General features: G+C 35.0%; 1 protein-coding gene across 2 annotated transcripts; it reads left to right on the forward strand.

The window, feature by feature from the left end:
- Nucleotides 1-1,437: 1,437 nt before the first annotated feature.
- LOC119071061 (organic cation transporter protein-like) lies at nucleotides 1,438-27,421 on the forward strand. Of its 2 annotated transcripts, none has more exons than XM_037175705.1 (8): nucleotides 1,438-1,972; nucleotides 22,842-23,070; nucleotides 24,000-24,106; nucleotides 24,173-24,691; nucleotides 24,753-24,797; nucleotides 24,878-25,007; nucleotides 25,073-25,339; nucleotides 27,031-27,421. In XM_037175705.1, the coding sequence occupies exons 1-8, from the start codon at nucleotides 1,782-1,784 to the stop codon at nucleotides 27,193-27,195; spliced, it is 1,653 nt and encodes a 550-aa protein (XP_037031600.1). In that variant the 5' UTR covers nucleotides 1,438-1,781; the 3' UTR covers nucleotides 27,196-27,421. The 2 variants fall into 2 exon arrangements, with proteins under 2 accessions (XP_037031600.1, XP_037031592.1); XM_037175697.1 differs by having other exon boundaries at nucleotides 1,439-1,972; nucleotides 24,173-24,685; nucleotides 24,747-24,797; nucleotides 27,031-27,396.

Here is a 27,421-nt window from a genome sequence, read left to right on the forward strand (position 1 = left end):
TCATCGACCAGTTCTTTGATGAGAGAGTCTACTACCATACACCATAGGATCGGTGAAAGGATACCGCCTTGCGGACATCCTTTTGCTACCCAGAGATTGGTCTTCTGACCACACACATTGGCCTCCACCGACCTGTCTCTGAGCATGTTACTGACCCATCTCACAACCATACGTCCGACTCCCCTTTCCTCCAGCGCTCGGCGGATAATGTCAAAGCCCGTGTTGTCGAAGGCCCCTTCGATGTCCATGAAACATCCTAGGGCCACTTCGCCAATTACGAGCGACTGTTCCACTTTTGCTACCAGTTTGTGCAACGCAGAGTCCGTTGACTTACCTGCCTGGTAGGCATGCTGGTTGATGTGCAGCGGGTATCGCTTCAGCACTTCATCCCTGATATATGGTAGAGGAAGTGTTGCACCTTTTTCACTAGAAATTGTCATCCGACCAGTCGTCAAGAAAACACAATTTTCTCATGGTCTATTGAGGAGAGAAAACAAGGCAAAACACAACGCGCACATGAAAAGCAATTACAATATCCACGATAGTCCCTATAAAGGCGACTTTTCTATTGTGACTCATATACAATTTATACTTTTCATATCGATTAATCTCTGCATACCCTCCTTTACTTTCATAAAACGCAAATCAAGCGTCATAAGGCTGACAGCTCAACACAATTTTCTTTATTCCTGTTTTACGGCATAGTATATGTACCCTTGAATAAAGGAGAATCATCTGCTTCAAACAAGAGAACATTGCTTGTTTATCAAAATAAATTCAACGAACTGCAGATATTTATAATGTGTAACTAATTCACGATGTACGCACAATGCAGTTTTGTGTGTACACTGTTTTCATAACACAAAAATTAAAAATTGGCTCTCATTCATGCTTTCTTGTTTATTCTATTTTTGAAAAAAAAAAAATCAGTAAAATCCGAAATAGCTCTCTTGGCAACGAACTACTCATCTTTGTTTTGTGCATAAAGAGTGTGTGAAACCAACAGGGGGACACTGAGTCTGAAATATGTCCGAGGTAAATTTGTCGTTCATGTAGAGGATGAAGTAAACGTCATGTAGACATTGACGAGAGCACCGATTTGTTTGCATGTATTGCAGGTAATGTTTCTGTATGTAGTACTGAGTACCTGCATGTATCATTTGCTCATAACGTTCAACAACATGCACAATTTGATATTAGGACAAAATATACATCTGCACATATGAGGTGGATATAATGTACTTCATTGATAAATTCAAGTGAATGAACTCGAAGAATCGTTCAAATTTTTATAAAGATTTTCGATTCACACGTCTTGAATCAAATTCGTCTTGAATCAAATTCGTAACAACAGAGAGCCGAGTCGAATACTCTCATCGACAAAAATCGATGGAAAAGTTTCAAGCGAAAAGAAACAAACGAACATATGGCTCTGTAGTGTGGTCTGGCAAGCCAATGTTTGTTTGAATTTCTACAATGTAACGTCGGTAAAGTTCTGCTGTAATTGATGCAACCTTTGTCGTACTACCAAAGCGTAGCGTTAAACAAGAACTTTTTGTTGTTCTTATCTGAGGTCTATTAAGTTTATTTGAATGTGGCTCTTTGTGATAGTCGTTCCACAGCAGTAGTGCGCGACCGTGAAACTCCATAGCAACGATTGTGTTTATTAGAACATTTTCTAAACTAAAAAGTTCATTCCGAGCTACTGTAATTCAATTTGTTGCGGGACATTCCGATGTTTGATTTTTGTTAAAGTTTGTAAACAAATAAATTTATAAAAAATGCCTGAAATAGTGGAAAATGTTGATAAGCCAGAAGATTATTATGGAATTGATTTAGATGGTGTCCTTAGTGAATTGGGTGAATTTGGAAAATTTCAAAAAATTATTTACTTCCTAACGTTCCTGCCAGTGATATTGGATTCGTGTTTGTGTATGAGTTACATTTTTACAACCGCGCAGGTGGACTACAGGTAAAATGGTTTATTATGTTTTTCACGTTACGGTTTAACACAAAAATTCCTGATGACGGTGGTTGAACTTTGAATATTTTTTTTTGCATGCGGAAGAACGAAATTGTGAGAAAATAACTGTTGTTAAGAAGTGGAACGCAGTAATTTAAGTTGAGGGATTACGATGTTCAAATATTGTAAAACTTGGAAATTATGAGTAATCTATCCAGACAAAGTGTAAGTGGAGTCAACGCATAATTTTCCAGTGAAACTAGAAACCTATGAATGTTAACTACCAGGTATGGTCTGATGTCACCGTGCAGGACATACCGATTTTCAAAACAGACTCAAACGCACTCATTTTCATACAATTTTTACATTACCAAAGAATACGATAAATCGACCGATTTTGAAGAATCGGCTTTACCTGGTATGTACATTCATTGTCAGAAACTAAGTATGGCCAATAGGCTACTTCGCCGAATGGAACGCACTCACTAGCCGTGGGGTAAACAACCATTTGACTGAGTGAGTACGAAGCAACAGAGATATATCAAAATATATGTCATGCTGTTTCTTCGCACTCACGTAGTCAAATGGTTGTTTACCCCACGGCTAGTGAGTGCGTTTCATTCGGCGAAGTAGCCTTATAGACCGATTTATCTTGAACGTACTCAAAACTTATGTCGAAATTCTTCGAAAATGGGTGAGTTCCCAAAACCTGTATGTTTTCCGTACAGAGAAAGGATAGGTCTTATCAGTTATCTGTCTCCGAACCAACATTTGACCATACCTGCTCTACACTTTCACTGCAATTTTCAACGTTAACTTATACATTCGTAATAAATAGTGGATTTAACAGGAATGGTTGATCTAACAACCGTCGATTAACGAAAAGAATATTCTGTACTACAACCAAAAAGTGAGGATTATTTTTCAATACTTTCTCTAATTAACATTGCGCTGGCACTTAACGAGTGCGTGTATAAATTTCACAAAGGTCGCCGGTAGCATTCAAATAACCAAATAACGAACGAAATTCGAAACTCTAATGAATATTTTTCTTTCTTTGAAATATAATCTAGACTGACTCACAACTTTGAATTTTGCATGTGTTTTGATAAGCTCCACAGTCAGTGGCAATTCGGAATAATTCCCTTCACATGTTCAACAAATATTTCGAATTACAAATTTTATGAATTCAATCTCTGTACGTTAGTGGAAATTCATTCTGATGACGGCCTGTTGGCAGATGATCAAAATTGTACATGTTCGAAGGACTTTAAAATGTCAGCCTATATGTAACATGATCAAATTGTAAATGTTAGTTTGGTCTAATTTCGTTCCTCGTTCAGTTCCCATTAAGCTTTTATGTTACTGTAATTTGTGGGAAATGCATAACCTCGCAAGTCGGATATTAGAAATGAAATATTGACTGAGTGACGCAAAGGAAAGTAAAGTAAAGCCAAGATTAGGTGAGCCGCATTAAGAATCTGGGTCGAATTTACGCAAGCGTCTTTTGCTACACCGACGAACATCTAAAAGTACCGCAGTGTTATCAATCACTTATTTCCATATTTCTCTTACTTCTCACATTTCTTCAAAACGATAGTATAGCGAATAAAACTGCACTTTTAGGTGTTCGTCAGTGTAAACCTTATCCACAAATAAAGCACTCTATTGAGACTCTTATCATTAAATTAGTTGAAAATTGTGCCCTGGTCGAAGAGAATGTTAATGATTTAAAATAGTTGCTTATCAAGCGGCAGCTTTTAACAACCCAGCTGTGATAAAATCACAACAGAAATTAAAGTAGTGCTCAAGTCATAATATTATGCAATAAATTTTATACTCGGCAAACATAAAAAAAGTTATGACATTAAAAGTACCTCACACGCGAACTTAGCCCCCAAACAAAACCATAATTATATAAATTCGTGACATCGGAGAAATGATTGTGTCATCCTGAGGGGTCCTTCAAAGCTTCATCAACATTGCTTTCATTCAAAAAATTTTTTTCAAGAAAACCTTTTAAATTTCCTGATTTTCATTACTGCGTAAAAATGCCATTTTCGCATAATACGTTACTCTCCGTCCTCTCTGATTTCTCTCATTTTGATAGCATATGAAAAGCAAAAGGAAAGGACTGAGAGAACAGCTAAGAGGATTTTTTACGTGTGCAAAAGAGTAATGATTTGACTACTAAAATAAATGGTTTTCAGGTCGACTATGGTCAAATTTGGAAACTATTCTCATGAAATCGAACTCTAATTGACTCTCTGCAATGCGATCGACCTACATTCCAATTGTGTTAGTGGTCAACTGTTAAAGGTGTTTTATATTCCTTTATTAAGTTGAAACAACGTAGTAAAAAGATGGTTTGAGTTGATTTTCACCAAAAATTCACTGGTATCCTCCTACAAACGTTTCAGCATATCCTTTTTGGAGAAAATCACATTCCTTCAGTCTAGATTAAAATGTCCAAAATAACTCGATTAACATTAGATGAGATAACTGTATGATCATCGAATATAATGCATAGTTTTCAGTATGCATTTCAAATTGTCGTACAGCAATTAACCTATCAACCTATGATAACCTAGCTGATAAAATTATAGTGCACAAAATGAGGTGTACTCGTCCAGAAATTAAATATCTCACAACGCGTTGCAACGGTAAGAGAATTTTAGTCTAATGTGGTTTGCTATCTATAATAACACAAAAATACTTATCAGCAGTGTCGTAAAACGTGGCTAGCGGTTGCAGTTTTATGAACATTTCCTCGGGGTAAAAACTTAAAATAGTTTTGATGGATGCATTACATTAATTTGATAATCTGAGTTCGTTCAAGTGGCATATTATATCAAGCCAGTTTACATTTACTACAAATAATTCTCTTTGTGTGCTGTTTGTTCGGAAGTGCATCGATATGATGGTGAAAAATTAAAATATTTAATTTTATTCCCTTGACTGAAAGTCATGGGTCTTATGGATGATAAACATCCTAAAATGTTTGTCACACAATGTTTACTACTATGATTGAAAATGCATGAATGTATGACCAAAAACCTTAAATACAGAAAATGTTTGTCACACTTTGATGATTCGTTGATAACACGATAACTTGACTAATTTTCAACGGATTTCCAAAAACTTTTTTTTATCTCACGGGGAACTAAATTCCTCAGGTTAAGTTCGAAGATGGGTCGTAACGGATGAGTGATCTAAGAGATATTCCCAAAAGAAATTTTGTCTTGTCGGTTGATTCCACGATAACTCGAGTAGTGTTCGATGAATTTCCAAAAACTTTTTATTAATCGACAGCGAATTAAATTGATGAGGTTAAGTTCGACGATGGGTCGTAACGGACGGTTGATCTTAGAGATATTCCCAAAAGAATTTTTGTCTTGTTTCTTGATAACACGATAACTGAAGTAATTCTCAACGGATTTCCAAAAACTTTGTTTTAATCGACGGGGAATTGAATTCCTGAGGTTAAGTTCGAAGATGGACTATAACAGTCGGGTGATCTTAGAGATATTCTCAAAAGAATTTTTGTCTTGTTGGTTGATTCCACGATAACTCGAGTAGTTTTCGATGGATTTCCAAAATGTTTTTTTTAATCGACAGCGAATTAAATTGCTGAGGTTGAGTTCGAAGATAGGTCATAACGGACGGGTGATCTTAGAGATATTCACAAAAGAATTTCCTCAACGGATTTCAAAAACTTTGTTTACTAGACGGGGAATTCCATTCCCGAGGATAAGTTCAAAGATGGGCTATAACATAACGGTCGGGGGATCTGAGAGATATTCCCAAAAGAATTTTTGTATCGTCCCGTGATAATATCGTGTTTAAGTTGAGTAATTCTTAATGGTTTTCCACAAAAGAAAATTATAAATACTAAAAAAGAAATTTTTGGGTTAAGTTCGTTAATGGAATATACTGGAATAATATTCTAGGATTTATTCCAAAAAATTTTTTTGTGTAATATCTTGGTATCGATGATAAGAAAAAAATTAAAGTTTGGACGAGTGTGAACTTTGCGGCCAGAGCGAAGCGAGGGCCGTAATCACACGAGTTCCATTTTTATTTAAGAGGTAAGCGAGAAATTCGCCCCTTTATAGGGTCTGTTAGACAATAAAACTTAAGATGCATCGGTGGTTAGCTAAAATTGTAGTATTAATCAATATAACGGAAAAACTCGCACACGTTCGGCTGGGTGTCTCTTACAGAGAGACAGTTGGAAAAATTGTCATCAATAGTAATAAATTAACATATAAGTTACCATTGTACTATAGCATACCAATAAAAGGTGTCAAAACATGGTCTCATTCTTCCATGTTTTTATAAAAAAAAACTTTACCAGCTCTAAAAAAAGTGAGCAGTGTAACGAAATTTTCATAAACTGCTTAGTTTTCTCATGGTTGGTCAAACTGCTACAACCAATACCCTCTCTAGCAAACAAACTACTTTTATTAAGGTGGTAAAAGAATCAAGTAGCCTCTACATGTAAATTACAGCGTAGTTAGTCAAAATGTAGAATAGTGTTTGTAAAATACAAAGAAATAAGGTGTGAATTTGACACAGAGAATTGAGAGTTCGGTTGCTAGAGAGAGTATTGCTACAACCTAATCTGTTTTATGTTGAAAGCTAACAATTCGTGGTCGTTATTGCAGTCGTACATACTTGAAAAATGATTCTGGCGGAAAGATATCATCAAAAGACAGTATTTAAAAATCACCCAAATGTATACTTTTCAGCAAAGCATCGATGCCTCTTAAGTACTGAAAATACGTATGAGCCATTTTGAAGTATGAACACAGTTTTTTATGTGGATTGAGAATCTGTGGTATTTAAGTAAAGGGAATAAGAATCTCTAAGCTAAACTTTGCTACTGGACGCATACCCTTGTACATATAACTTTTAGAGTGATTTTTTTTGCTTGGATTACAAAAATCTTCTTGAGAAAATTAGTCAGTCAGTCAAGGGATCTGACCCATCCAAAAGATGGGGCCTAGTTCAAAAATAATGGTTGATACCGAGGACTGTACTTTTGAGAAATTGCTTTCCAAATTTCCTTTATTTCATCATGTTCAATTCTATTAGAAATCGAAAACACATTTCCTGGATGGGATACGGTTAATTCTGACAACCGTTAAATTGCCATTTTCATCTGATGGCATCGTTAGAATCATTCGAAATGATCTCAAGATAACATTATTTGAACGCATTGTCTACAAAATGAATTTAACAGACAGTGACTGAACGTCTAAATGTCTTCGTTGTTTGTATGAGAGTGTTCTTTCTGAAGTAATGTATTAGTTGAAAAGGAAATGAAACGGTTGGGAACGGGAAAACATCCGTCTTGAAAAAGTTCTTCACAACATCCTTTCATGCAATAATTGGTTACTATTGCCTACAACGCCGCAAAACACTTTTATGGGTGGGACAGGCCAATTCAGACGCCACCTTTTGCTCAGTAGTTACTTTGTGTTACACAAAGACTATTTCGACATTAATTTGCAACTAATGTCTAGTTTCCTTTTACTAAAAAAGTACTCCGGAGAGACAAAATTGAATTTTTTCTTTGTTTATTTGACAGTTCACTCTCTAACGGCTCTCTCACGGAGTACTTTTTGTTGAGTGGAATGGACACTTAAAGGTGCCAGCGCAGTTCACCGTTTTGGGTCTCCGTTTAGACAATGAGCATGCGCAGAGAGAGAATTCTCTCTGTGCGCATGCGCAATATCTAAACGGAGACCCAAAACAGTGAACTGCGATTGCAGCTTAAATATTATTATTATGCCGTGCTAAAATCAAATAACGTAACGCATTAGATGTGAGCTTTGGAGAGCTTTCGAAAGTTCAGAGTTTTTTTTTGAATCCATTATAAGAGTGGAAGATTTCAGAGCTATCAAAAGCAGAAACAAATACGGTACGTTATTTTAAACCAATAATCTCTCTAGTAAACAAACCTCGTTTTGACGCTGTCAAAATACTCTACTTATTTCTTTGTTTTATAGAATCATGCACTGCTAGAAGCATCTCTAAATCTAAGGGTTACGGTATCGGCCAAAAATATGTCTCCAAGTTCTATTTGTCTTTCATCATCCCCTCCTAATCTATTTTCTAGAGTTTCCTTAAAACGGGACACGTAACGCAAGTACTTGTACACACTTCTAAAACAGCATTATTAAATGCAAGGAATCGAAAGATGCTCATATCATGTCACAGATCGAAACAGTTGTGAAAACCCTTCGCTGCTAACTGATATGTCCTAACTGATATATCTTGGGGAAAGGGTAGCATGAACCCAGTGAAGACTGTACATCGGAAATTACCCGATTCCAAGCGTTAATATCTGCTATTTTGGAAGTATATAAGAACTTGCGGCCCATTTCTCCTTTTTAAGGTCTTTGTCTGATAATATCACCTTTAAATGATTTGTAAGAAAAGCGACATGATAAGAAGAAAGAAACAGATCAAAATTCAAACTTTCTGCTATCGATCAACTTACTTTGTTTGCTTTGTTTTACGATTTTCATTCGCTTCTCAATAAAAGACCATTTTAATGCTTAACAAGACCATTACGAATATTACGATTGCTTCAATCACATTCACGTAATCACTAGTTCATTGCCAATCGTGCATGCAAAAATGAATGAGGTAAAGAGAATTCTTTGTCGATAAGAAATTGGTCGAGATTGAAATGAAATGCAGCAAACTATAAGCATAAATTTAAATAGAATGTTAGTACTTTGATTGACGCAGTCACAATAAATTCTCGGAAATTATAAATTTGTGAACTTTTTTTTTCTTGTTCCATCGAAACTTTTCCACTGCCATTGCTAGCTACAAATAAACATTTTAATTGATTCAATAAAACAATGTGTTACTGAAATGTAAATTTAAATTCCGTGTTCGTTTTAGTGTACACCAATTTATTGATTAATACGAAAATTATAACGGCACAAATGAGCATTCATATAGAAAATGGGGGCAGTGCAATCCAGATGGATCAGATATAGGCTTCAAATGTTTGACAAAAATAATTAATTCAAATTAAAATGTAAAATACATTTAACCAAAATATGTCTTCAACCATATGTGAATTACCCAATTGGTATCGATTAACAGCAATATTGTGAACAGCATGCATTTGATGAATCTGAGTAATTTAGTCTCGGTTTTATGAGGAGCGAAACATCATACGAATTAATATCGGAGTTGATACCGCTATTGAGAGAAAGAAGTGGTTGTCAATTGATTCGGGTTATTCATAAGCATAACGTCTTACGTAAACAATTAAATTGTTTTTTTTTTTTGGCTTTCAAATAAAAATTACTTTGAGTCAATTAAATCATTTAACATAACTACATCGCCAATGGATTTATTGGCCGATTGATTGATTGGATGTCTCAACAAATCTACCTAGGTTCGTATATGTTGTCATATACTACTGACTACTAATTCGTATAGTAATTCTTTGAGATATCATAACCGGTACGCAGCAGGGCCTGATTTCAGGGCTTAGAGATGAGTGGTGATGACGTAAAAATCTCGTAATTTTTTTTTTGTGGAGCAAAAGGTTCAGGTACAGGTTTATTGTCCAGGGCGTACATTAATGAAAATCTCATTCAAAATTGAATTTGAGCCCCCATGTCAATCCGTGACGGTAGTCATTCAGTTACAAAATTATTAGAACGACTATGTCTTTAATACGCCTCCTTTAGTAGAACAAATAACTATTATCGTCTCCAGTCAACCCTCGAAGTTTTCATTGTAGGAGTAACTTGAGTACATAGGGAACGTTAGTGAAGAGGTAACATTAAAGATTTATTAAGAGGCGAAAAACGCACCGATTTCTGTATCAGATGCCTTAATTAAAAGAGTAAGGGCCAAAGTTTTTCTGATTTGATTTCCCCGTTTCTGCGAAACAGTTGCCTGTGACTCATATATTAAAAATTAATTTTTAAATAGAAATTTTCTGCCTTCAATTCGCTACAACTTTACTGAACATTAGTTTTCTATCTTAGGTCGCGATGGTCCAAGGAGCGTTTTTCCCCCACCGCGACTCGAAGATCCTACATGAAAAAATGCAATTTTGTTAGAATATTATTACACATTCAGGGAGTTCTTTCAATCTATTTGTGAAACCTCCATTTCTGCTGCGGAAATGGACCAAGAAAACCATCTTTTCGACCATTATTTTAATTCCTTCAATTTGAAGTGTTCTGATGAATCTCCAGTCGAGCTGAACGTGAAAGGTATTTTATTTGGCATGTAATTAAAGTGATAGCTATTTAATAAGAAATGATCACAAGAAAATAGGAAATGATCACTAGAAAAAGAGAAATGATCACAATTTTTTTATGATAGCAATAAAAATAGAATTTGATCACCAAAAAATAAGAATTTGATCACTAAATATATGCAATTTTACCACTAACATATGATCGTCTCGAAATAAGAAATGATCTACAATTATACGAATTTGATTACAAAAAATAAAGAAATGATCGTGCAAAATAAAAAATTTGATTGCAAGAAATAAGGATATGCTATCTATTATTCTGTTTGATTATTAGACGATGCAAGAGAAAAAAAAATTAACACCTAAGTTACCAACACCGTTCCGGCGCCCGGCTCGCATTGCGGCCCTCCGCTTCGCTACGGGGCAATGGGCCGGATCGCTCGGCGTGTTCAAACGCTTTTTATGTGCAATGAATTACACAGACTAATTATTAGACGATGCGAGAGAAAAAAAATTAACTCCTAAGTTACCAACACCGTTCCGGCGCCCGGCTCGCATTGCGGCCCTCCGCTTCGCTCCGGGGCAATGGGCCGGATCGCTCGGCGTGTTAAAACGCTTTTTATGTGTATTCGTTCGGACTTTTAGTGATCAAATTCTTTACTTTTAGTGATCAAATTCTTTATTTTTAGTGATCACATTTGATTTAGCGGGTGGTAGGTACTACTTGTGATCACTTCTTATTTTAGGTTGATAGAATCTTATTTCGTAGTGTTATATTTGAAAAACTGGTTGTGATCACATTCTTATTTTCCTGCAATCATTTTTATTTTCAAGTGATCAATTCTTATTTTAGATTTATCGCTTTTATTTCTTCCCATTTTATTTGTATGTGGAGGTCCTCTTTCATCAAAAACAATGTGTAGTATTCAAAGGAATCAGAAATTCAAAATATTTTATTACGAGTAAGCGAAAGTCACACCATTTTACATGAGAATTATTCCCTTGACTGAAAGTCAGGGTCTTACACCAGAAAATACCGAAAAATGTGGGTAACAAAAAGGTTCGCTGTGATTGAAAATGTATGAAATGCTATGAAAAACGTTAAATGTGGGTAACAAAAAATCGTTGAGGGCACGATAACTTGAGTAATTTTTAACCAATTTGGATGTTTCTTTTTTTTAAATACGTGGAATTAAAATCCCGAGGCTAAGTTCAAAGATGGGCTATGTAGGACTAAGGATCTGGAAGCTATCCGAGAAAAACGTGATTTTATACTGTTGATCATAGCCTCGATTAAAAAAGATTACTTTGATGAAATTTGATTTTGTTTGGTAGTATGGTTTGTATAAGTTTAAGTTTTAAGTATAAGTTTGTTTTCGACGTGCATGAAACTAGTAGGAAGAATAATTTCATCATTCGATGCCCATCTTCTAACTTGTAAACATATCTTCCTAACAACTTGATAGTTGACTATCAAATTTGATAGTTGACTAACAACTTGATAGTTGACTATCAAATTCGATAGTTGACTATCAAATTTGATAGTTGACTAACAACTTGATAGTTGACTATCAAATTTGATAGTTGACTATCAAATTTGATAGTTGACTATCAAATTTGATAGTTGACTAACAACTTGATAGTTGACTATCAAATTTGATAGTTGACTGACAAATTTGATAGTTGACTATCAAATTTGATAGTTGACTATCAAGTTGTTTGGCATTTATCAAGTAGGTAGTTTTTTACTCCCTTTACAACCACATCTTACGCCAGCAAAATGCTTGTTATCAAATTAGCACACTTTGATTAAAAAGAAATAAAAAAAAAAGTTAAATTTTTTAGATGAATTATCTCAACTAATTTTTGAAGATTTTTTTTAAATTCATGGAATTAAATGAATTGAAGAGAATATTCTAAAAATTTTACGAGTGTGAAGTTTGCGGCCAGAGCGAAGCGAGGGCCGTAATTCACACGAGTCGTGACATTTTATTCATGATTGAAGGTTTTGTGAATGGGAAATCGAGGGAATATTTTTTCTCGGTGTACCAATAAATTTCTCCTTTTACAAATATTTTTAATCCCTTTACCATTATAGAGTGGTACCAATTTATCTAAAATATTGGTAAACTTAGTTATTTTCAACGATGAACCAAAGACTAATTAAGTTCATTTATTACCATGTCACCATGTGAAGGTATATTAAGTACCGGGAACTTCCTTTTTTTACGCAAAATTGTAAGAGAAGAACATCTATCGCACTTTTTTATTTTGTGAAAAAGTCCTCGTTTCACATTCACAAAACAAACTTCGCATCTACTCTGATGTAACAAAAAGGCAATCAAACAGAATAATAGACAGCTCATACGAGTGGGAAGTTTACGGCCAGAGCGAAGCGAGGGTCGTAATCTACACGAGTCATATTTTATTTATGATTTGAGGTTGATTGAAAATCTTGAAAGTTGAAAATTTTTAAGAAAATTGAGAGCTCAAAAAGTGGTCAAAAATAATTCCACCTTACCCTCGATGGTTTCCAAGATTTTTTTTTTCAAATTTTACTGTCATTTGCGTGGAGTCATTAATATAGTAAATATATTATGTATTAAATGTGACAAGTTTTCATGAATAGTCAAAAATACATTTAGAAAAGTGTCAGTCAAGGGACCTGACCCGCCCAAAAGGTGGGACCTAGTAAGTTATAAATTTAGTTAAGCTTCTCTTTTTTCCGTCGTGTTTCTCTTTTAATCGCTATCGTTGTACCAGAGCAACGCACTTTAAGCCTGAGTGGTACTTTAAACTCAAACAAAATTTGACATTGTAAAATAAATTTTGTAAAAATTTTCATACAAAATAGTATTCTTTTTGACAGTTGTCACTCAAAACATTTTTGCTTGAAGTGCGTTGACCAGAGCTATAGTTGAATGTCTTACTGTACGCTTCAGACGAAAATAAAAGAAACCTACGTATCGCCATTTTTAATCAACGGCTTGTGAATGGATTCGCGTGTGTCTTCCTCTAATGTGTCGGATTCCGGTTTTTGATTAAATTTGAGTCAGAATTTCATTTTGATTTTTATTATACTGGTCATTTATTCTGAATTTTGTATTTTTTTTTTGATTTCATGGCGTTTAAATAATCTTTAATTTCGTGCAAACCAGTTTGGTACTTACTGGTTTTTGTTTTTGGTTATTTCTTGTTATTGACTTATTTTTAAAATTTTGTCGCATTAGAGGTGATTTTATAAAGTACTGTTTCATGATTTGTTATCAAAATGAAAGAAATGTGTTTGTCATTGAATATGGTCGCGAATTGAGACAGAAATATATTTGGAAAATAAACATTTTTTGGTCGAGCTTGTTTTGACTTTTGTTTTCAAAAAATCTTGTTAATGTTAATTTCACGATTTGATTTTTTGTTGTATTTTAAGATTTAAAAACTTCTGAAAAAGGGGATTCACAGTGGAGTTCCTTTGTTTCATTTTTCTTTTTATTCGCTTTTGTTAACAAGTCGAAATCAAATCACACATAAATGATATTGATATAGATGCCAAAATTTGTTCAGCATTAGCAGCTGGATCGTTAGTCCAATATAATCTATCTTGGAACAATATCAGGAATTCAATTCTCCCCACGAACATGTCAACTTTTATCCTATTTCCTTGGTGGCATTTGCATCACTCGTTCCTAAAATCGACGATTTTCATTTCTTTCAAAACATATCTAAAGTTTTACCGATTTTAACATGTGATAGCTGTTGGAAAGATCTCGATGAGTTCATAACACTTGCTTTGTAGCGCTGCATAAAACTCTACAAGAAATGATTAATTTGAACGAAATTTCCACAAATTTCAGCTAAAAGTGGTCCAGTGGAAAGGCCAAACCTAGTGAGCTCTATGAAATAAAACAAAATTTGCGGAAATTTGAGATCAGTGAAGGAAAATATTTGCAAAAAAGCGCTAAAAATGGTATATATGTCGAAAATAAACTAAAGTCTCAACAAAGTGTTCAGATTTTTATGAATGAGGGAAACATCTCGTCAGGATATGTGCAAATGGAAGCAACGGTAAATCGAAACTACGACGTAATTTTAAAAAGTCAAATAAAGACCTGTCACACTCTGTGTGAATAGCCTTTTCATAATTTTCAATACTTTTGTAAGTTAAAGCGCAAAAATATCCATAAATTCATTCTAATGTGATGCATTCAGGAAATGGCATGTTAAGCTTTTAAGCCAGTGAAAGTCTACATAATTCATTCAAATATAGCTCTGGTACAAGAATAGTCTTTGAATACTAACTACACATATTCTTTTTTATGAAAGAGTAGCATCACATACACACTGACAAAAAAGGTTGAAACTCTTACCTGTACCAGGTAGCTTTGTCTCCAGGTAATCTACAATAGCTGTCACAGCCTCATACAAAAAATACAGCTGTGGCAAATAATGTACATTAACTGGAGACAAAGTACAGGTAAGATTTTCAACTCTTATTTGTCAGTGCAAAAAATTACCTTTCACGTTCAGCTCAACTGAAGATTCTCAAGTACACTTCAAGTTGAATCAATTATAAGAAATTACGAAAAAAATTAAAATAATGGGCTAAAAGGTGGTTTTTTAGTCGATTCCCGCAACTCCATTGAAGACAATTTTTTCAGTACTGCACTCTTTCCGCTATATTTTCTAGGAAGATGCGGGAATTTGAAAGAAGATTAGGTTTAAATAAAGAGACTTGAACATTCGTATTGTATTACTAGCTCTGTCATATTAACGATACTACAAAAAAATTACTTTCTGTTGCGACAAATCATGTTGTAATGGAACACATTAATAATAAAATTGCTCAATGTTTCCGATTGCAGTTCCGTTATGTAATCTTATTGAGCCATTGACTTTGACGTCTTCATACCATTCTTCCAAAAAATTAAAATTTCGCAAAAATACGTGATAGTCATAACGAACAAATAAATACAAATCTAGCCAAACCTTATTAATCGCTGAAAAAACGTAATATCAAAAGATTCTGCAACCAATTTTTGAACCGCTCCAAATTTTAGAAATTATCTGCATTTTCTTCTTTCAATTGAGTTTACAATCACCATTACCAAGAAAAGGACAATATTAGAAAACCAACAATACAATTAAAGTTGTTGAAAACCAAAAATAATGAAAGAACCACAACCGAAAATAAACGGCACATTATGTCAAACATGCAATAATATTACACCAAACTGTAACAATATTACAGAAGTTGCAATAGTATTCGTTTGTAACGCAATAAGATAACAAACGAATATTATTGCATCACAAAAACGCGGATTCGATTTCTAAGGCTATGGAGCGATATTAAATTTTTTGACTTGCGTACTTTGAAAGAGCTCATGAAAGTTCACGAAACTAGGTTTTTGAACCCAAAAAAAATTTGGTCCAAGTCCTTAGGTTCACTCACTGAACCCTCCGAATTCCGTAATAATATTGCAAGATTACAGGGTTCAGTGAGAGAGTGCACACACCTGGACGAAACTTTTTTTGGGTTCATTGGTGTACTTTGGTGAACTTTCACGAGCTCTATCAAAGTACACAAGTCGCATAATTTTGGAATTCAATTTGGCCTTAGAAATCAAAGGTGCGTGACTGTAATAATATAGTTCCGGGAAAATCTTATTACAGTAACATTACACATATTGCAATCTTATTGTATTTTTATGTTTGCAATGTTGGCACTGTAAGAAAGTTCGTTCGTTTTGTTTTTAATTTTTGCAAAATGCGAAGAGCGCCACAGTTTAAAATTGTGTGTTCTACATAATGTACTTATTTCAGAATTTGATCGGTGTAGGGCAGTGTTCAAATTTAATGTTATGGTGCGAATATGTGTACGTAACTCAAAGTAAAACATTTTTAGGCTGTCAGCTATAATATTTCTGATTATATGAACTATCTTAGTCATTGTTGTCACACGTTTTAAATTCTTTATTTAACTCAAATTTTTATTAATTTTATAATCTTCGCAAAGAAGTATACAAAATGAAATCTAAAATTGGAATTGAATTTAGGCTACGATAAAATTACAATCATTGCAATGTTAATTGCATTTTTATGAATTTTGTTGACATTTTTGCAAATTATTGACTTAAAACCGATTCACAAACGTTTTTGAATTGAACTTTTTCGTCGGTTTCCACTTCGCTTCTTTAAAAAGGAAATCGTAAAGTCACCAGAGAAATTTATTTAATTCTCTTTTTTTGTAAATTCCCGCATCTTCTGAAATAACTTCAATCTGGTAAAAATATCCATGAAATTTTATAGTATTGAAATGTAATAGAATTCTACAAAAATTACATTGGAGTTTCAGCTATACTCCTTTGTGAAATCGGTTTTGTTCCTACAGAGTTTCATTTTTTCCCAACAAAATAAATAAAAGAAGCGAAGCACTCTGACGCATCTGGAAATTTTCGTTTTTATTCTCTCATTAAAATACATTTTTAGCATAATATTTTGCAGTTTTTTTTTTCCGATACGTAAATTTTGCGTTTCAGAAAAATGATTCAACCTCAACACACGAACGTCGCTACATTGCGCACGTAAACAACATATTCTTGAATAAAATGAAAAATCTATAAACGACCAAAAATAAATACTTTAAACATTTTTGTTAATTAGTATCCGCTTGAATATTATCACAACATTCTCATTCACACATTGCAGAATTAAATAAAGAATGTAACGTATTTATATTCCAACGATAATTTTAATTGAAAAATCTCCTCTTCATCAACCGAATGGTGCTATTAATTACAGAAAAAATGCTGCAAGCATTTGGAAAATTTTCACAAACTATTTACATCTCAACCCCTTTACTGCTAATATTTTGTATTCGTGTCCATGTTTATTATCACTAAGCAACACTGGCTTAGTTAACTAATGGTTGAATATTGAGTATTTCCGATGAAACCACAAAGCCATGTCTAACGCACTATGACACCATCAGTAATAGGGATTTTGCGCAAATGGCGTATAATTTAGAAGTCAACTTATAAGTTGGAAATTATAAGTCACATCTTCATTCAAGAAGTTCTGGAAGGCTCCCTATAATATCCTACTTATAAGTTGTCTTCTTATAAATTATAATATCATTTGCGCAAACTCTCTAATATTACAGAAACTTTCAATAGATGTCTGGTCACTAATGTATTGTGGCAGCTTGTATTGATAAATATTCCGTTCATGATGCAGAATAAGTTATGGAAAAGGTTTTTTTTTCAACAACAACATTACTTAGTTCACATCAGCACCAGGCTAGTTGGGTTTGCCTTTTATGATACCAAGTAGATTACATTACCGCCGTTTGACTACACATTTTTTAAATAATGATTTTTTCTGCAAATTTCAGTTTTAGGTTGGCACAAAGCATTATGTGATACAAGTGTTGTAATGAAATGTTTTCAGCACACGATCCTATTTTTCATACTCGCTCCACTCGTATGAAAAACTTTTGGGTCTAATGCTGAAAAAAACCAACATTACTACACTTGAAACAGAACATACCACTTTTAATAAAATAAATCTCTCATTTACTCTACTCAGTCAAAATGGATTATTCAAAATCTACCGACATACATTCAATGTTCTTGTTTAAAAGTGCACCGAATGCTAGCGTTATTTGAACAAACTTCATTATCATCATATTCTCGTGTAAAAGTCATTCCTCTCGTTCCGGTTTCGCTTCGACTCGTTCAACAAACATTCACATTCATAGACATGCACACATTCAAACTCGTGCAATCATGTGTCACTTACTTCACCAAGGTGGTAATATATACTATCATCGCTCAAAGCTCTTTCGGCATTCGTGTTCACTTCAAAATTAGTTCTAAACACATGAGAAGCCCTAAATGAGCTTTCATTAACACAAAAAGTAGAAATCATTTGGATTTCCTTTGAGGGAAATGAAAGTGCGGACGAACTAGCCAAAATGGGGGCTCTTAATTCATTTAATGGACCAGGAGTCAGTTCATTTTCTCTATTCAACCAAAACTCTACTGATAGAGAACGATTCACTCTTTCACTGAAAGATGTCGCTGCAACAAAACCATTGTCAAACAGAAAAATAATTAATTTTTTACTCGACGGATTTTAGTGAAATAAAATGCCATCGTGTAGCACATGACCTCAGGACTCTGTAACAGTTGTCGTAATCCCTCTCCAGAACCAGTGACAGGTATACCTGATTCTCCCATTAAAGCAAAAATTAAGAAAATAAGGGAAAAAGCATTCACACGATATTGGCAGAATATTCCTGGATGTCGTCAAGCAAAACAGTGTATCAATATATATAAGAAAAACTCAAAGTATCTAATAAATATCAGCAGATAACGACTAAAAATATTCACTGGAGTGATGACTGTACATTATGGCTTCAACAAACACTTATATATACCATTGGAAAAAGCATTAGAATTCAAGGATTTGGATTAGGATTGTGTGACTACCACACAGATTTAGCCGAGCGCTACCTCTGCAACTGTCCGGCTTTTATCGAAAGTAGGCGGAAGTTCCTAGGGGGCTAACTTATCAATCACAAATTGATTATACATTTGGAGCCACAAAACATCCTGAACTACAAAGCTAGTACAGACAGATTCACTTAAGAGTGATATCGCCAAAACTTGAACCAATTTGAAAACAAGGGTTCGGCGATCCGGGCGAGCTATAGCGCGTTGGATTCGTCTTTCAATTCTAGACAATACGTATCTTTTCCTTTTTTTTATTAATTGTGTACTTTTGGTGTAAATTGGTAAAATGCAGGCACATGTCATAGGGTAGGGAAAACACTTTTTTAGTATTAACTCGAGGTAGACGATTTTTTAAAAGTTGAAATGTTGTGCGAATGTGCGCCTCTGAAAGACCTATCATTAGAGTATAGGCACGAGTCGGTGCCACTGTACGTTCGGGAGTAAACAATGAAAGTATGGTCGATTTTCGCACAGTACTGCTGGCCTGCAACAGAACGTTTCCGTGAAACCGACTATGGGGTGTTGTAGCTGGACACACTCACTATCATCCCACGTAAACTAAACCTCAGAAAAATTGTGTTGCATTCCAGGAAGTTGCACGAAGTAAAGAGTTGCCCAAACTTAACCAATTTTTTCATAGTTTCGAGTTCAACGAACGGCGTTAAAGTCTGATTGTGATCAAAAATTATCCTAAAGTTATGTTATTTGCATTTAGTGATCATATCATGAGTCCAGGAACGAACAATGCCATTAATCTTTGTCTATATTAATGTGAGTGGTTTTTTTCAGTATGTCTGAAAATTTCAATTTTAAACCGCCTCAAAATATGGTATTAATTAGCTGATTCCAAAAATATGTTTTTTCTAATTTTTGGAATCATTTTAGTGATCCGGAAAAATCGTCAAAGTTTGTATGGAAATATATGGGAAAATTTTTTTTACATACAAACTTTGACGATTTTTCCAGATCACTAAAATGATTCCAAAAATTAGAAAAAACATATTTTTGGAATCAGCTAATTAATACCATATTTTGAGGCGGTTTAAAATTGAAATTTTTAGACATACGGAAAAAAGCCACTCTAGCTGAGTGTAGACAAAGATTAATGGCATTGTTCGTTCATAGACTCATGATATGATCACTAAATGCAAATAGCATAACTTAAGGACAATTTTTGATCACAATCAGACTTTAACGCCGTTCGTTGAACTCGAAACTATGAAAAAATTGGTTAAGTTTGGGCAGCTTTTTACTTCGTGCAACTTCCTGGAATGCAACACAATTTTTCTGAGGTTTAGTTTACGTGGGATGATAGTGAGTGTGTCCAGCTACAACACCCCATAGTCGGTTTCACGGAAATGTTCTGTTGCAGGCCAGCAGTACTGTGCGAAAATCGACCATACTTTCATTGTTTACTCCCGAACGTACAGTGGCACCGACTCGTGCCTATACTCTAATGATAGGTCTTTTAGAGGCGCACATTCGCACAACATTTCAACTTTTAAAAAATCGTCTACCTCGAGTTAATACTAAAAAAGTGTTTTCCCTACCCTATGACATGTGCCTGCATTTTACCAATTTACACCAAAAGTACACAATTAATAGCAAAAAGGAAAAGATACGTATTGTCTAGAATTGAAAGACGAATCCAACGCGCTATAGCTCGCCCGGATCGCCGAACCTAAGTATTGATTTTCCCCAAAATTGGTTCAAGTTTTGGCGATATCACTCTTAAACCACATGTGTAAGAAACAAGTAATAGTAAGCACAATAGGCCTCTGTGCGCGCTCGACTAGCTCGAGCTACTATCTTTAATAATAATAAAAAAATCATCGCAGTTCTGCGTATGGTATACTCGTTGTAATGACGAGTATATGCACTTTTTTTACCGTTTTGATGTTATTGCCAGTCAACCGAACTTAATTAATAGGACCAATTTATAAAGTTGCAAAGTTAGCCATCTTTATTAGAATAAGTCGATTGTTTGTGATGTAGAAGAGGCGTTTTTATTGAAATTATGATAGACTTTGCGAAGGCAGCTGGTATACAGCTCTGATGCTGATAGTAATAGAATCATTATGAAGTCACAAATTGATAGTCTGGATTTTATTATATCAAAAGTCCACTGTGAAAAGTATTCTCACTTAAATTGCACCATACGAACTAGGTGAATTAGTTCAAGAATGGATTAAAGAATTTATTCATTTTTAAAACCGGCTTTTCGGCATTTTAATATGTAACTTTCACTTGGGACATAATATATTGGATGCTGTTACGTAAATTATTAATTTGGAAACAACCTTGTGATTCTCACAAACTCAATCGTGTATTTTTCATCAACTTGCTTCGGTCTACTGCCTTTTCGGCAAATGTAGTCTCACAACTCCCCTTCGACTCGTATATACAAACTCTACTGTTGTCGAAAAGACAGTTACCGAAGCTCTTGGAATCTGTCTTTATCACAAAATCGTTACGTCATGTAATGAATTACTTTCATATCATCCAACGTAATCTGCTATTGTATCAAGCGTTTTAGACTCTACACAAATGAAGTAACAGATTTTATAATTGGGTTGCGATACGCTTGTCGTTTGAAAAAAATGAAACATTGGTAAAATGAATGAAATCATTAACGTTGCTAAATGCTAGACTAAATGTTTGTTCCACTAAGACAATATTACAAAAATTGAAATTATTGATGTCAATGATTTGAAGTGTACACAATTAATTAGCGGAATATAAATAAAAAGACTTAACTTTGGGCCATCGATAAAATGAAAAGAAATTGCGTTCAACGGACAAAAAAGAAACGATAATATTGCCAGAGGATGTCTTGTCTTAGGTAATGTTTGTATTGATTTGCTATCCAATTAGCGTAATTTGATATTTGCTTTTGATTTCCTTGTTGTAATAATCCGTATTTACCAATTTCTTTCGTCATACACCTTGTTTCAGTCATTCTCAAGCCGTGAGTCATGAATTTTTTTTTCTCGCGCATAATGCGTGAATCATCTGACGTGAATCATTAGCGGATTTAAGTGGGAATTTCCAACTCTATAAATTACCGTCTGTGTAACTAAAAGATTTCATTGGTTGAGAGGCTCAGATTGGTTTAATGAAGTTTCAGCGATAGGATCGGATTAATGAGGTGGATCTAGATCCAAAGACTGAACCCAGCACCTAAGGCTCGGCTGACCATGCTTTGCATTTCTTCTGCCGCTTATATTAACGAGATAAAACATCTATTTACGAAATGCGTTTATGAGTGTAGAACTGAAAGCTTTATTTCCTTCTGTTGCATTTGCGGCAAAGAATAGATTTGCTACCTTTTCCTGAAACACTGTTGAGATTTGCGTAATTTGTACCGAGCTCAGTCGCTTATACCCAATAGGGTGGATCGATTTTTCAAGTTTTAAGTGTCACTTTGACATTTTATGACCAAGATCATCGTACCCATCAAACGCGGAGATGGGAGCGATATAAATGTTACAAAAATCCCTAGCTTCCAAGTAAAAAATGTTTCAAAAACTGTTCGCGCTTTACAATAGAGCATGGATCTTGTCGACGTTTTCACCAATTGTCAGCGAATTTTCTTTAGCTGAATATGGCGCGGTTGTACTTCTCAGGGTAAAACTCCACAAAACAACCATATTCAGCTATGAAAACAAAGATGATGCCTTTAACCTTTGTAGTTTTTAGGGTACGTTTTGCCATACCCTATTAAAACGCAAAAAAAAATTAAAAATGACTTGGGCGGTTGTGGTATACTATATGCTTTTTGGATGAGAATTAAAATCTTAAAATCAATCCAGTTTAATCTACACCCCTCCAAACTTCAAAGAACGAAGATGATAACTGAGTCTCGAAATTGCATAGTATAAAGGGGGCAGTGGTCGATACTGGACTTGTTAATAAAATTCTTTCACGTTCCATCGTTCACTCAGCCTTTTTCACAAGACATTATCGTGATGTCGAGAATTTTTGAGATGAAGGGTGACTTTTTTGGTACGTGACGCCCTGAAAGGAACAGCGAATTTTCTCACAATGTTCGTTCATCATACACCACATCCGAATGTTCAATTCTCAAATGATTTAATAAATTTTTTTACAATTATTTTTCCAGATGTAAAATTCCGGAATGTGATAAAAATGTGACAGAGTACACACCCATCTGGCTCGAAAATGTTGTTCCATTTCAACACAATGAACCAGAAAAATGTATGCGATATTCAACAAATATGTATAGCAATAGTTCCATCCGCCAGTGTTCAGGCGATGGATTTGACAACACAAAACGAATAAAATGTGACGAATTTGTATACAAAACCAATGAAGTGACAATATTGAACGAGGTGAGCCGTAGCAATTAATGAAACAATATGATATCCCACATATATAGCAAATTATCGACAAAAAAATTCTTTCACACGCTTTATGATACGAAAACACTCGAAATCACGTGCCGAAAATTATTTTGAAGCATCGGCATGAGAGCAAACAAACGATGTTTAATAGTAGCTACTTGTGGTTTCCACTCAAAGTACTCCGTGAGAGAGCAAAAAAGACAAAGCAAAAATTGAAAAAATTCAATTTTTTCGTTAAGTGGATATCAAGCCTTATTTACTTGCAGACAGTCCAAGGAGTGAAAACGACCTTTTGCATGTGTCCGACTTGACAAGGCGGAGTTGATACTCTAACTCTCTTAGCTGTTTCTGTTTTGTGTCTTTCGTATCATAATGCGTGTTAAGTTCTGTTCATCACAGAAGGAATACCACTCAATCGTAGTATGTATGTGGATCGTATGCCGAGAGAATTATTTTTACACTCGCCAAACCATGAAAGCACTGAATATCACGCGTCAAAAGTTATCGGAAACCACACTTTTTTAGTTCTCTCTTAGCAGACCTTGCAAACAGGCCTAGGGTTTCAGACGATGTTTTGCTTAATGGTGGAGTTTCTTTATGTTATTCGTCAAAGAGAGAAATTTGATACGAAGGCGGAGCTTACTCTCCGTATCAACGAGTAGTGTGATGTACATCGAACGATCAACTCGTTCGGCTTTGTATTTTCGGTTTCGTTTTTATACGGTTTAACTTTGAACGATGTGTAACAATGTGATAGAAATGCTTTGTATTTGGTTTTGTTGTTTGTGTATTTCATGGTATGACGAGTGTGAAATTTTGTGCATCACAAGATTGAAACCACTCAATCACAGTATGTGTACTGTATACTGTAATTTCGTGGTTTCGCCCCAAGTGATGCAAATATCTATTTGTTTCAGTTCAACCTGACATGTCGAGAGAACGAATGGAAATTGACATTAATTGGAACGGTTAAAAACACAGCCGAGCTAATTATGCTACCAATTTCGGGAATGCTTTCAGACCGGTAAATGCCATTATAAATTTTGTTCATGATGACATTAAAATACACGCAGACATATCATACCAACAGATTCGGAAGGAGAACTATGCTGATCTGTGCATTTTCACTAACAGGAACGTTAGGAATTTTAATTTCATTTTCATGGAATTACTGGATGTTTGCGTCGCTGGAATTCGCCACAGCTCTTCTAACGTCCGGTTCATATATGTCCGTATTCATACTTGGCATGGAACTGGTCGGCAAGAATAAGAGAGTGCTCGGCGGAGCCGTCATTTCGATGATATTTTCATTTGGACAAATATTTTTGGGCGTTGCTGCAATGTATGCAATGAATTTTAGAATTTTACTGCGAATTTTGTACTCGCTGGCACTGGTCACAGTTTCCTATATATGGGTGATACCGGAAAGTTTTCGATGGCTGCTGAGCAAAGGTCGGAACAAGGAGGCCGTTGACATCTTGTTCAAGGCAGCCAGAGTGAATAAAGTCGAATTGTCGAGTTCAACAGTACATGCGTTGAATAAGTGCGCGGAAAGTAACGGAACCAATTTGCCGACACATTCGAAGACTCTGTCTGTGCTGAGTGTCAGGTAAACTAGATTCAGCATCTCGATAATTTCCTGGTTTTACTCAAATTAACTTTCCCATCAGATCCAAACGGCTGTTCCTACGACTTGCTAATTGCTGCTTTTGTTGGTAATTCAGCAATTATTTTCGTTAGTCACACGATTCACATTCATAAAACTCAATTTTTCTTTCCGGTTCGGCCATTCAAGGTTTACAATGGGATTCGTTTACTACGGACTAAGTGTACAGTCTGTGGCGTTGGGTGGCAACAAATTTGCTAATTTCATTTGGATCAGCGTCTCCGAAGTACCAGCATGTATCATTTCGTACTTTTTGATGGTATGTCCGCTTGTCCTGTGCAACTAATTTTCAATTAATTTTGTTCATTGTTCGCCCCAAAAAAGGATCGAGCCGGTCGAAAGATCACATTGTCCAGTACGATGATTTTGGCAGGAATATTCTGTTTTGCGTACGAATTCATTCCGGCTGAAGCAATATTCCTGAGGATTTTCATGTTCTTCATTAGCAAGTGTGCCATATCTATTTCGTTCAGCGTGACATATGTTTACACCACAGAATTGTTTCCGACAAATCTAAGGCAAGGATTAATGGGTATATGTGCAGCCTGTGGATACATTGGTTCGATGACGGCACCACAGACACCATTGTTGGTAAGTGATTCTTGTTTAAATTTTTTATCACATTTAATGGTTGAATGAGTGCTCTAGAGATGAGCGGACTAGAGACGAGCCTGATTAATCGGTTGTGTTTCAGAAATACATAACGGGTCGGGTTCGGGTGGGTTTTGAAAAAATATCAACCCGTTCATCTCTAGTGTAGACGCAACAAAATAGATGGAAAGGAGACGATTTCATTGTTTAATTTCTCAGTGTCTTCGAAGGATTCAAAGGCTTTCTTTGAAGCTTCATTTTACTCGGGAGCAGGGCCTAAACTTCCTTTATATTCTAAAAAATTCCTAAGATTTCCATCAACTTACGGCGAAATTCCGTAAAATTGCATCAGAATTCAAAATACTCCATAGAATTCCTAAAAATTCAATCAAATTCCTAAAAACTCCATCCACTCACCAAAAATTCAATGGAATTCCTAAAAATTCAATCAAAATCCTAAAAATTGTAGAAATGATAAGTTGGTACGCCTGTGGTGAGATAGAAGGAACATGTGAATGACAGTTGGCTACTATGGGAGAACTTTTCCCATAAGAGCCAACTGTCATTCACATGTTCCATCGGTTCCATCTATCTCGCCACAGGCGTACCAACTTATCATTTCTCAGCGAGGGATTCTTTTGAAAAGCAGTCTACCAAAATCGGACGCATTTTCTATTGGAATTTTTTATATTTTCCTAGAAAGGACTTCGACCCTAGAAGCTAAAACCACTTTCAAAAAAATTCTTCCAAGGTTGTGTGCCTGGTAAAAGGTGAGCAAAAACCGAAAAATTGCAATTTTCTTACAAAAATTTCTCCAGTTACACGAGCCGTACAGGGTCGTGTGGGATGTCATTAGAAAGGTAATCACATGTACTATTGAGCCGAATAGGGACCCTGTACGGCTTGTGTAACTGGAGAAATTTTTGTAAGAAAATTGCAATTTTTCGATTTTTGCTCACCTTTTACCAGCCACACAAGCTTGGAAGAATTTTTTTGAAAGTGGTTTTAGCTTCTAGGGTCGAAGTCCTTTCTAGGTATATATAAAAAATTCCAATAGAAAATGCGTCCGATTTCTAGGCTGTTTTTCAAAAGAATCACTCCTGCATAAAAATTCATCAACTTTTCAAAAATTCCATCAAAGTCCAAAAATTGCATGGAATTCTTAAAAACTCAATCGAATTCCTAAAAATCCATCAAATTCCTAAATATTCACCTAATTCCTAAAAATTCCTCAACTTCTTAAACATTCAACAAATTCCCAAATATTCCATGAAATGTCTAAAATGACCAACAACTTCCACAAAATGTCCAACAACTTCCTTAAAATTTCCAACAAATTCACTATAATGTCCAACAACTTCCACAAAATGTCCAACAACTTCCCTAAAATTTCCATCAACTTCCCTCAAAATTCCCTCAAAATTCCATCAAAATCCGAAACATACAATCGAATACCTAAAAATCCAGCAAATTTCTAAAAATTCAATCCAATTCCTAATGTTGCCCATAGCCGAATAACTCTCATGATCAACCCAAGAAAAATTTCATGGAATTCTCAAAAATTCAATCAAGTTCCTCAATTCTCGAAATTTTAATAATTTTTTTTTAATTTCGAAAAATTTGCCGAGAACTCATTTCCACTCTGTAGGCAAAAGCATGAAACGATTACCGAACGTTGATTCATCTTACAGGCTCGTCTGATGCCGTCACTTCCAGTAATACTGTTCGGTGGCATTTCGATGCTATCCGGATCGTTGGTGCTATTCCTTCCGGAAACTTTCAACACAAATCTTCCAGACACCATTGCAGAAGCGAAAAATATCGGCAGAACCAAGCAAATCGAAACAATTACGTGAAAATAGTTTGGTGCTAATTTGAACGGCGTTTGATTTTCGTATGTGTGTCGGTTTTTTTTTTATTTACTCTTTAAGAAGATTGAAAGTGAGCATATATCATTTGCGCTATGATTTTATTTACCTTTGTATTTTGTTATCTAACATCTGTATAATGACTCGATTGTAATGTTACATTCTAAGCTATAAGATCACATTGAACAGAAAAAATAAATTTTTTATTTTTCCA

Source organism: Bradysia coprophila, chromosome II (assembly GCF_014529535.1).
Source record: "Bradysia coprophila strain Holo2 chromosome II, BU_Bcop_v1, whole genome shotgun sequence".
NCBI classification, from domain to species: Eukaryota; Metazoa; Arthropoda; class Insecta; order Diptera; family Sciaridae; genus Bradysia; species Bradysia coprophila.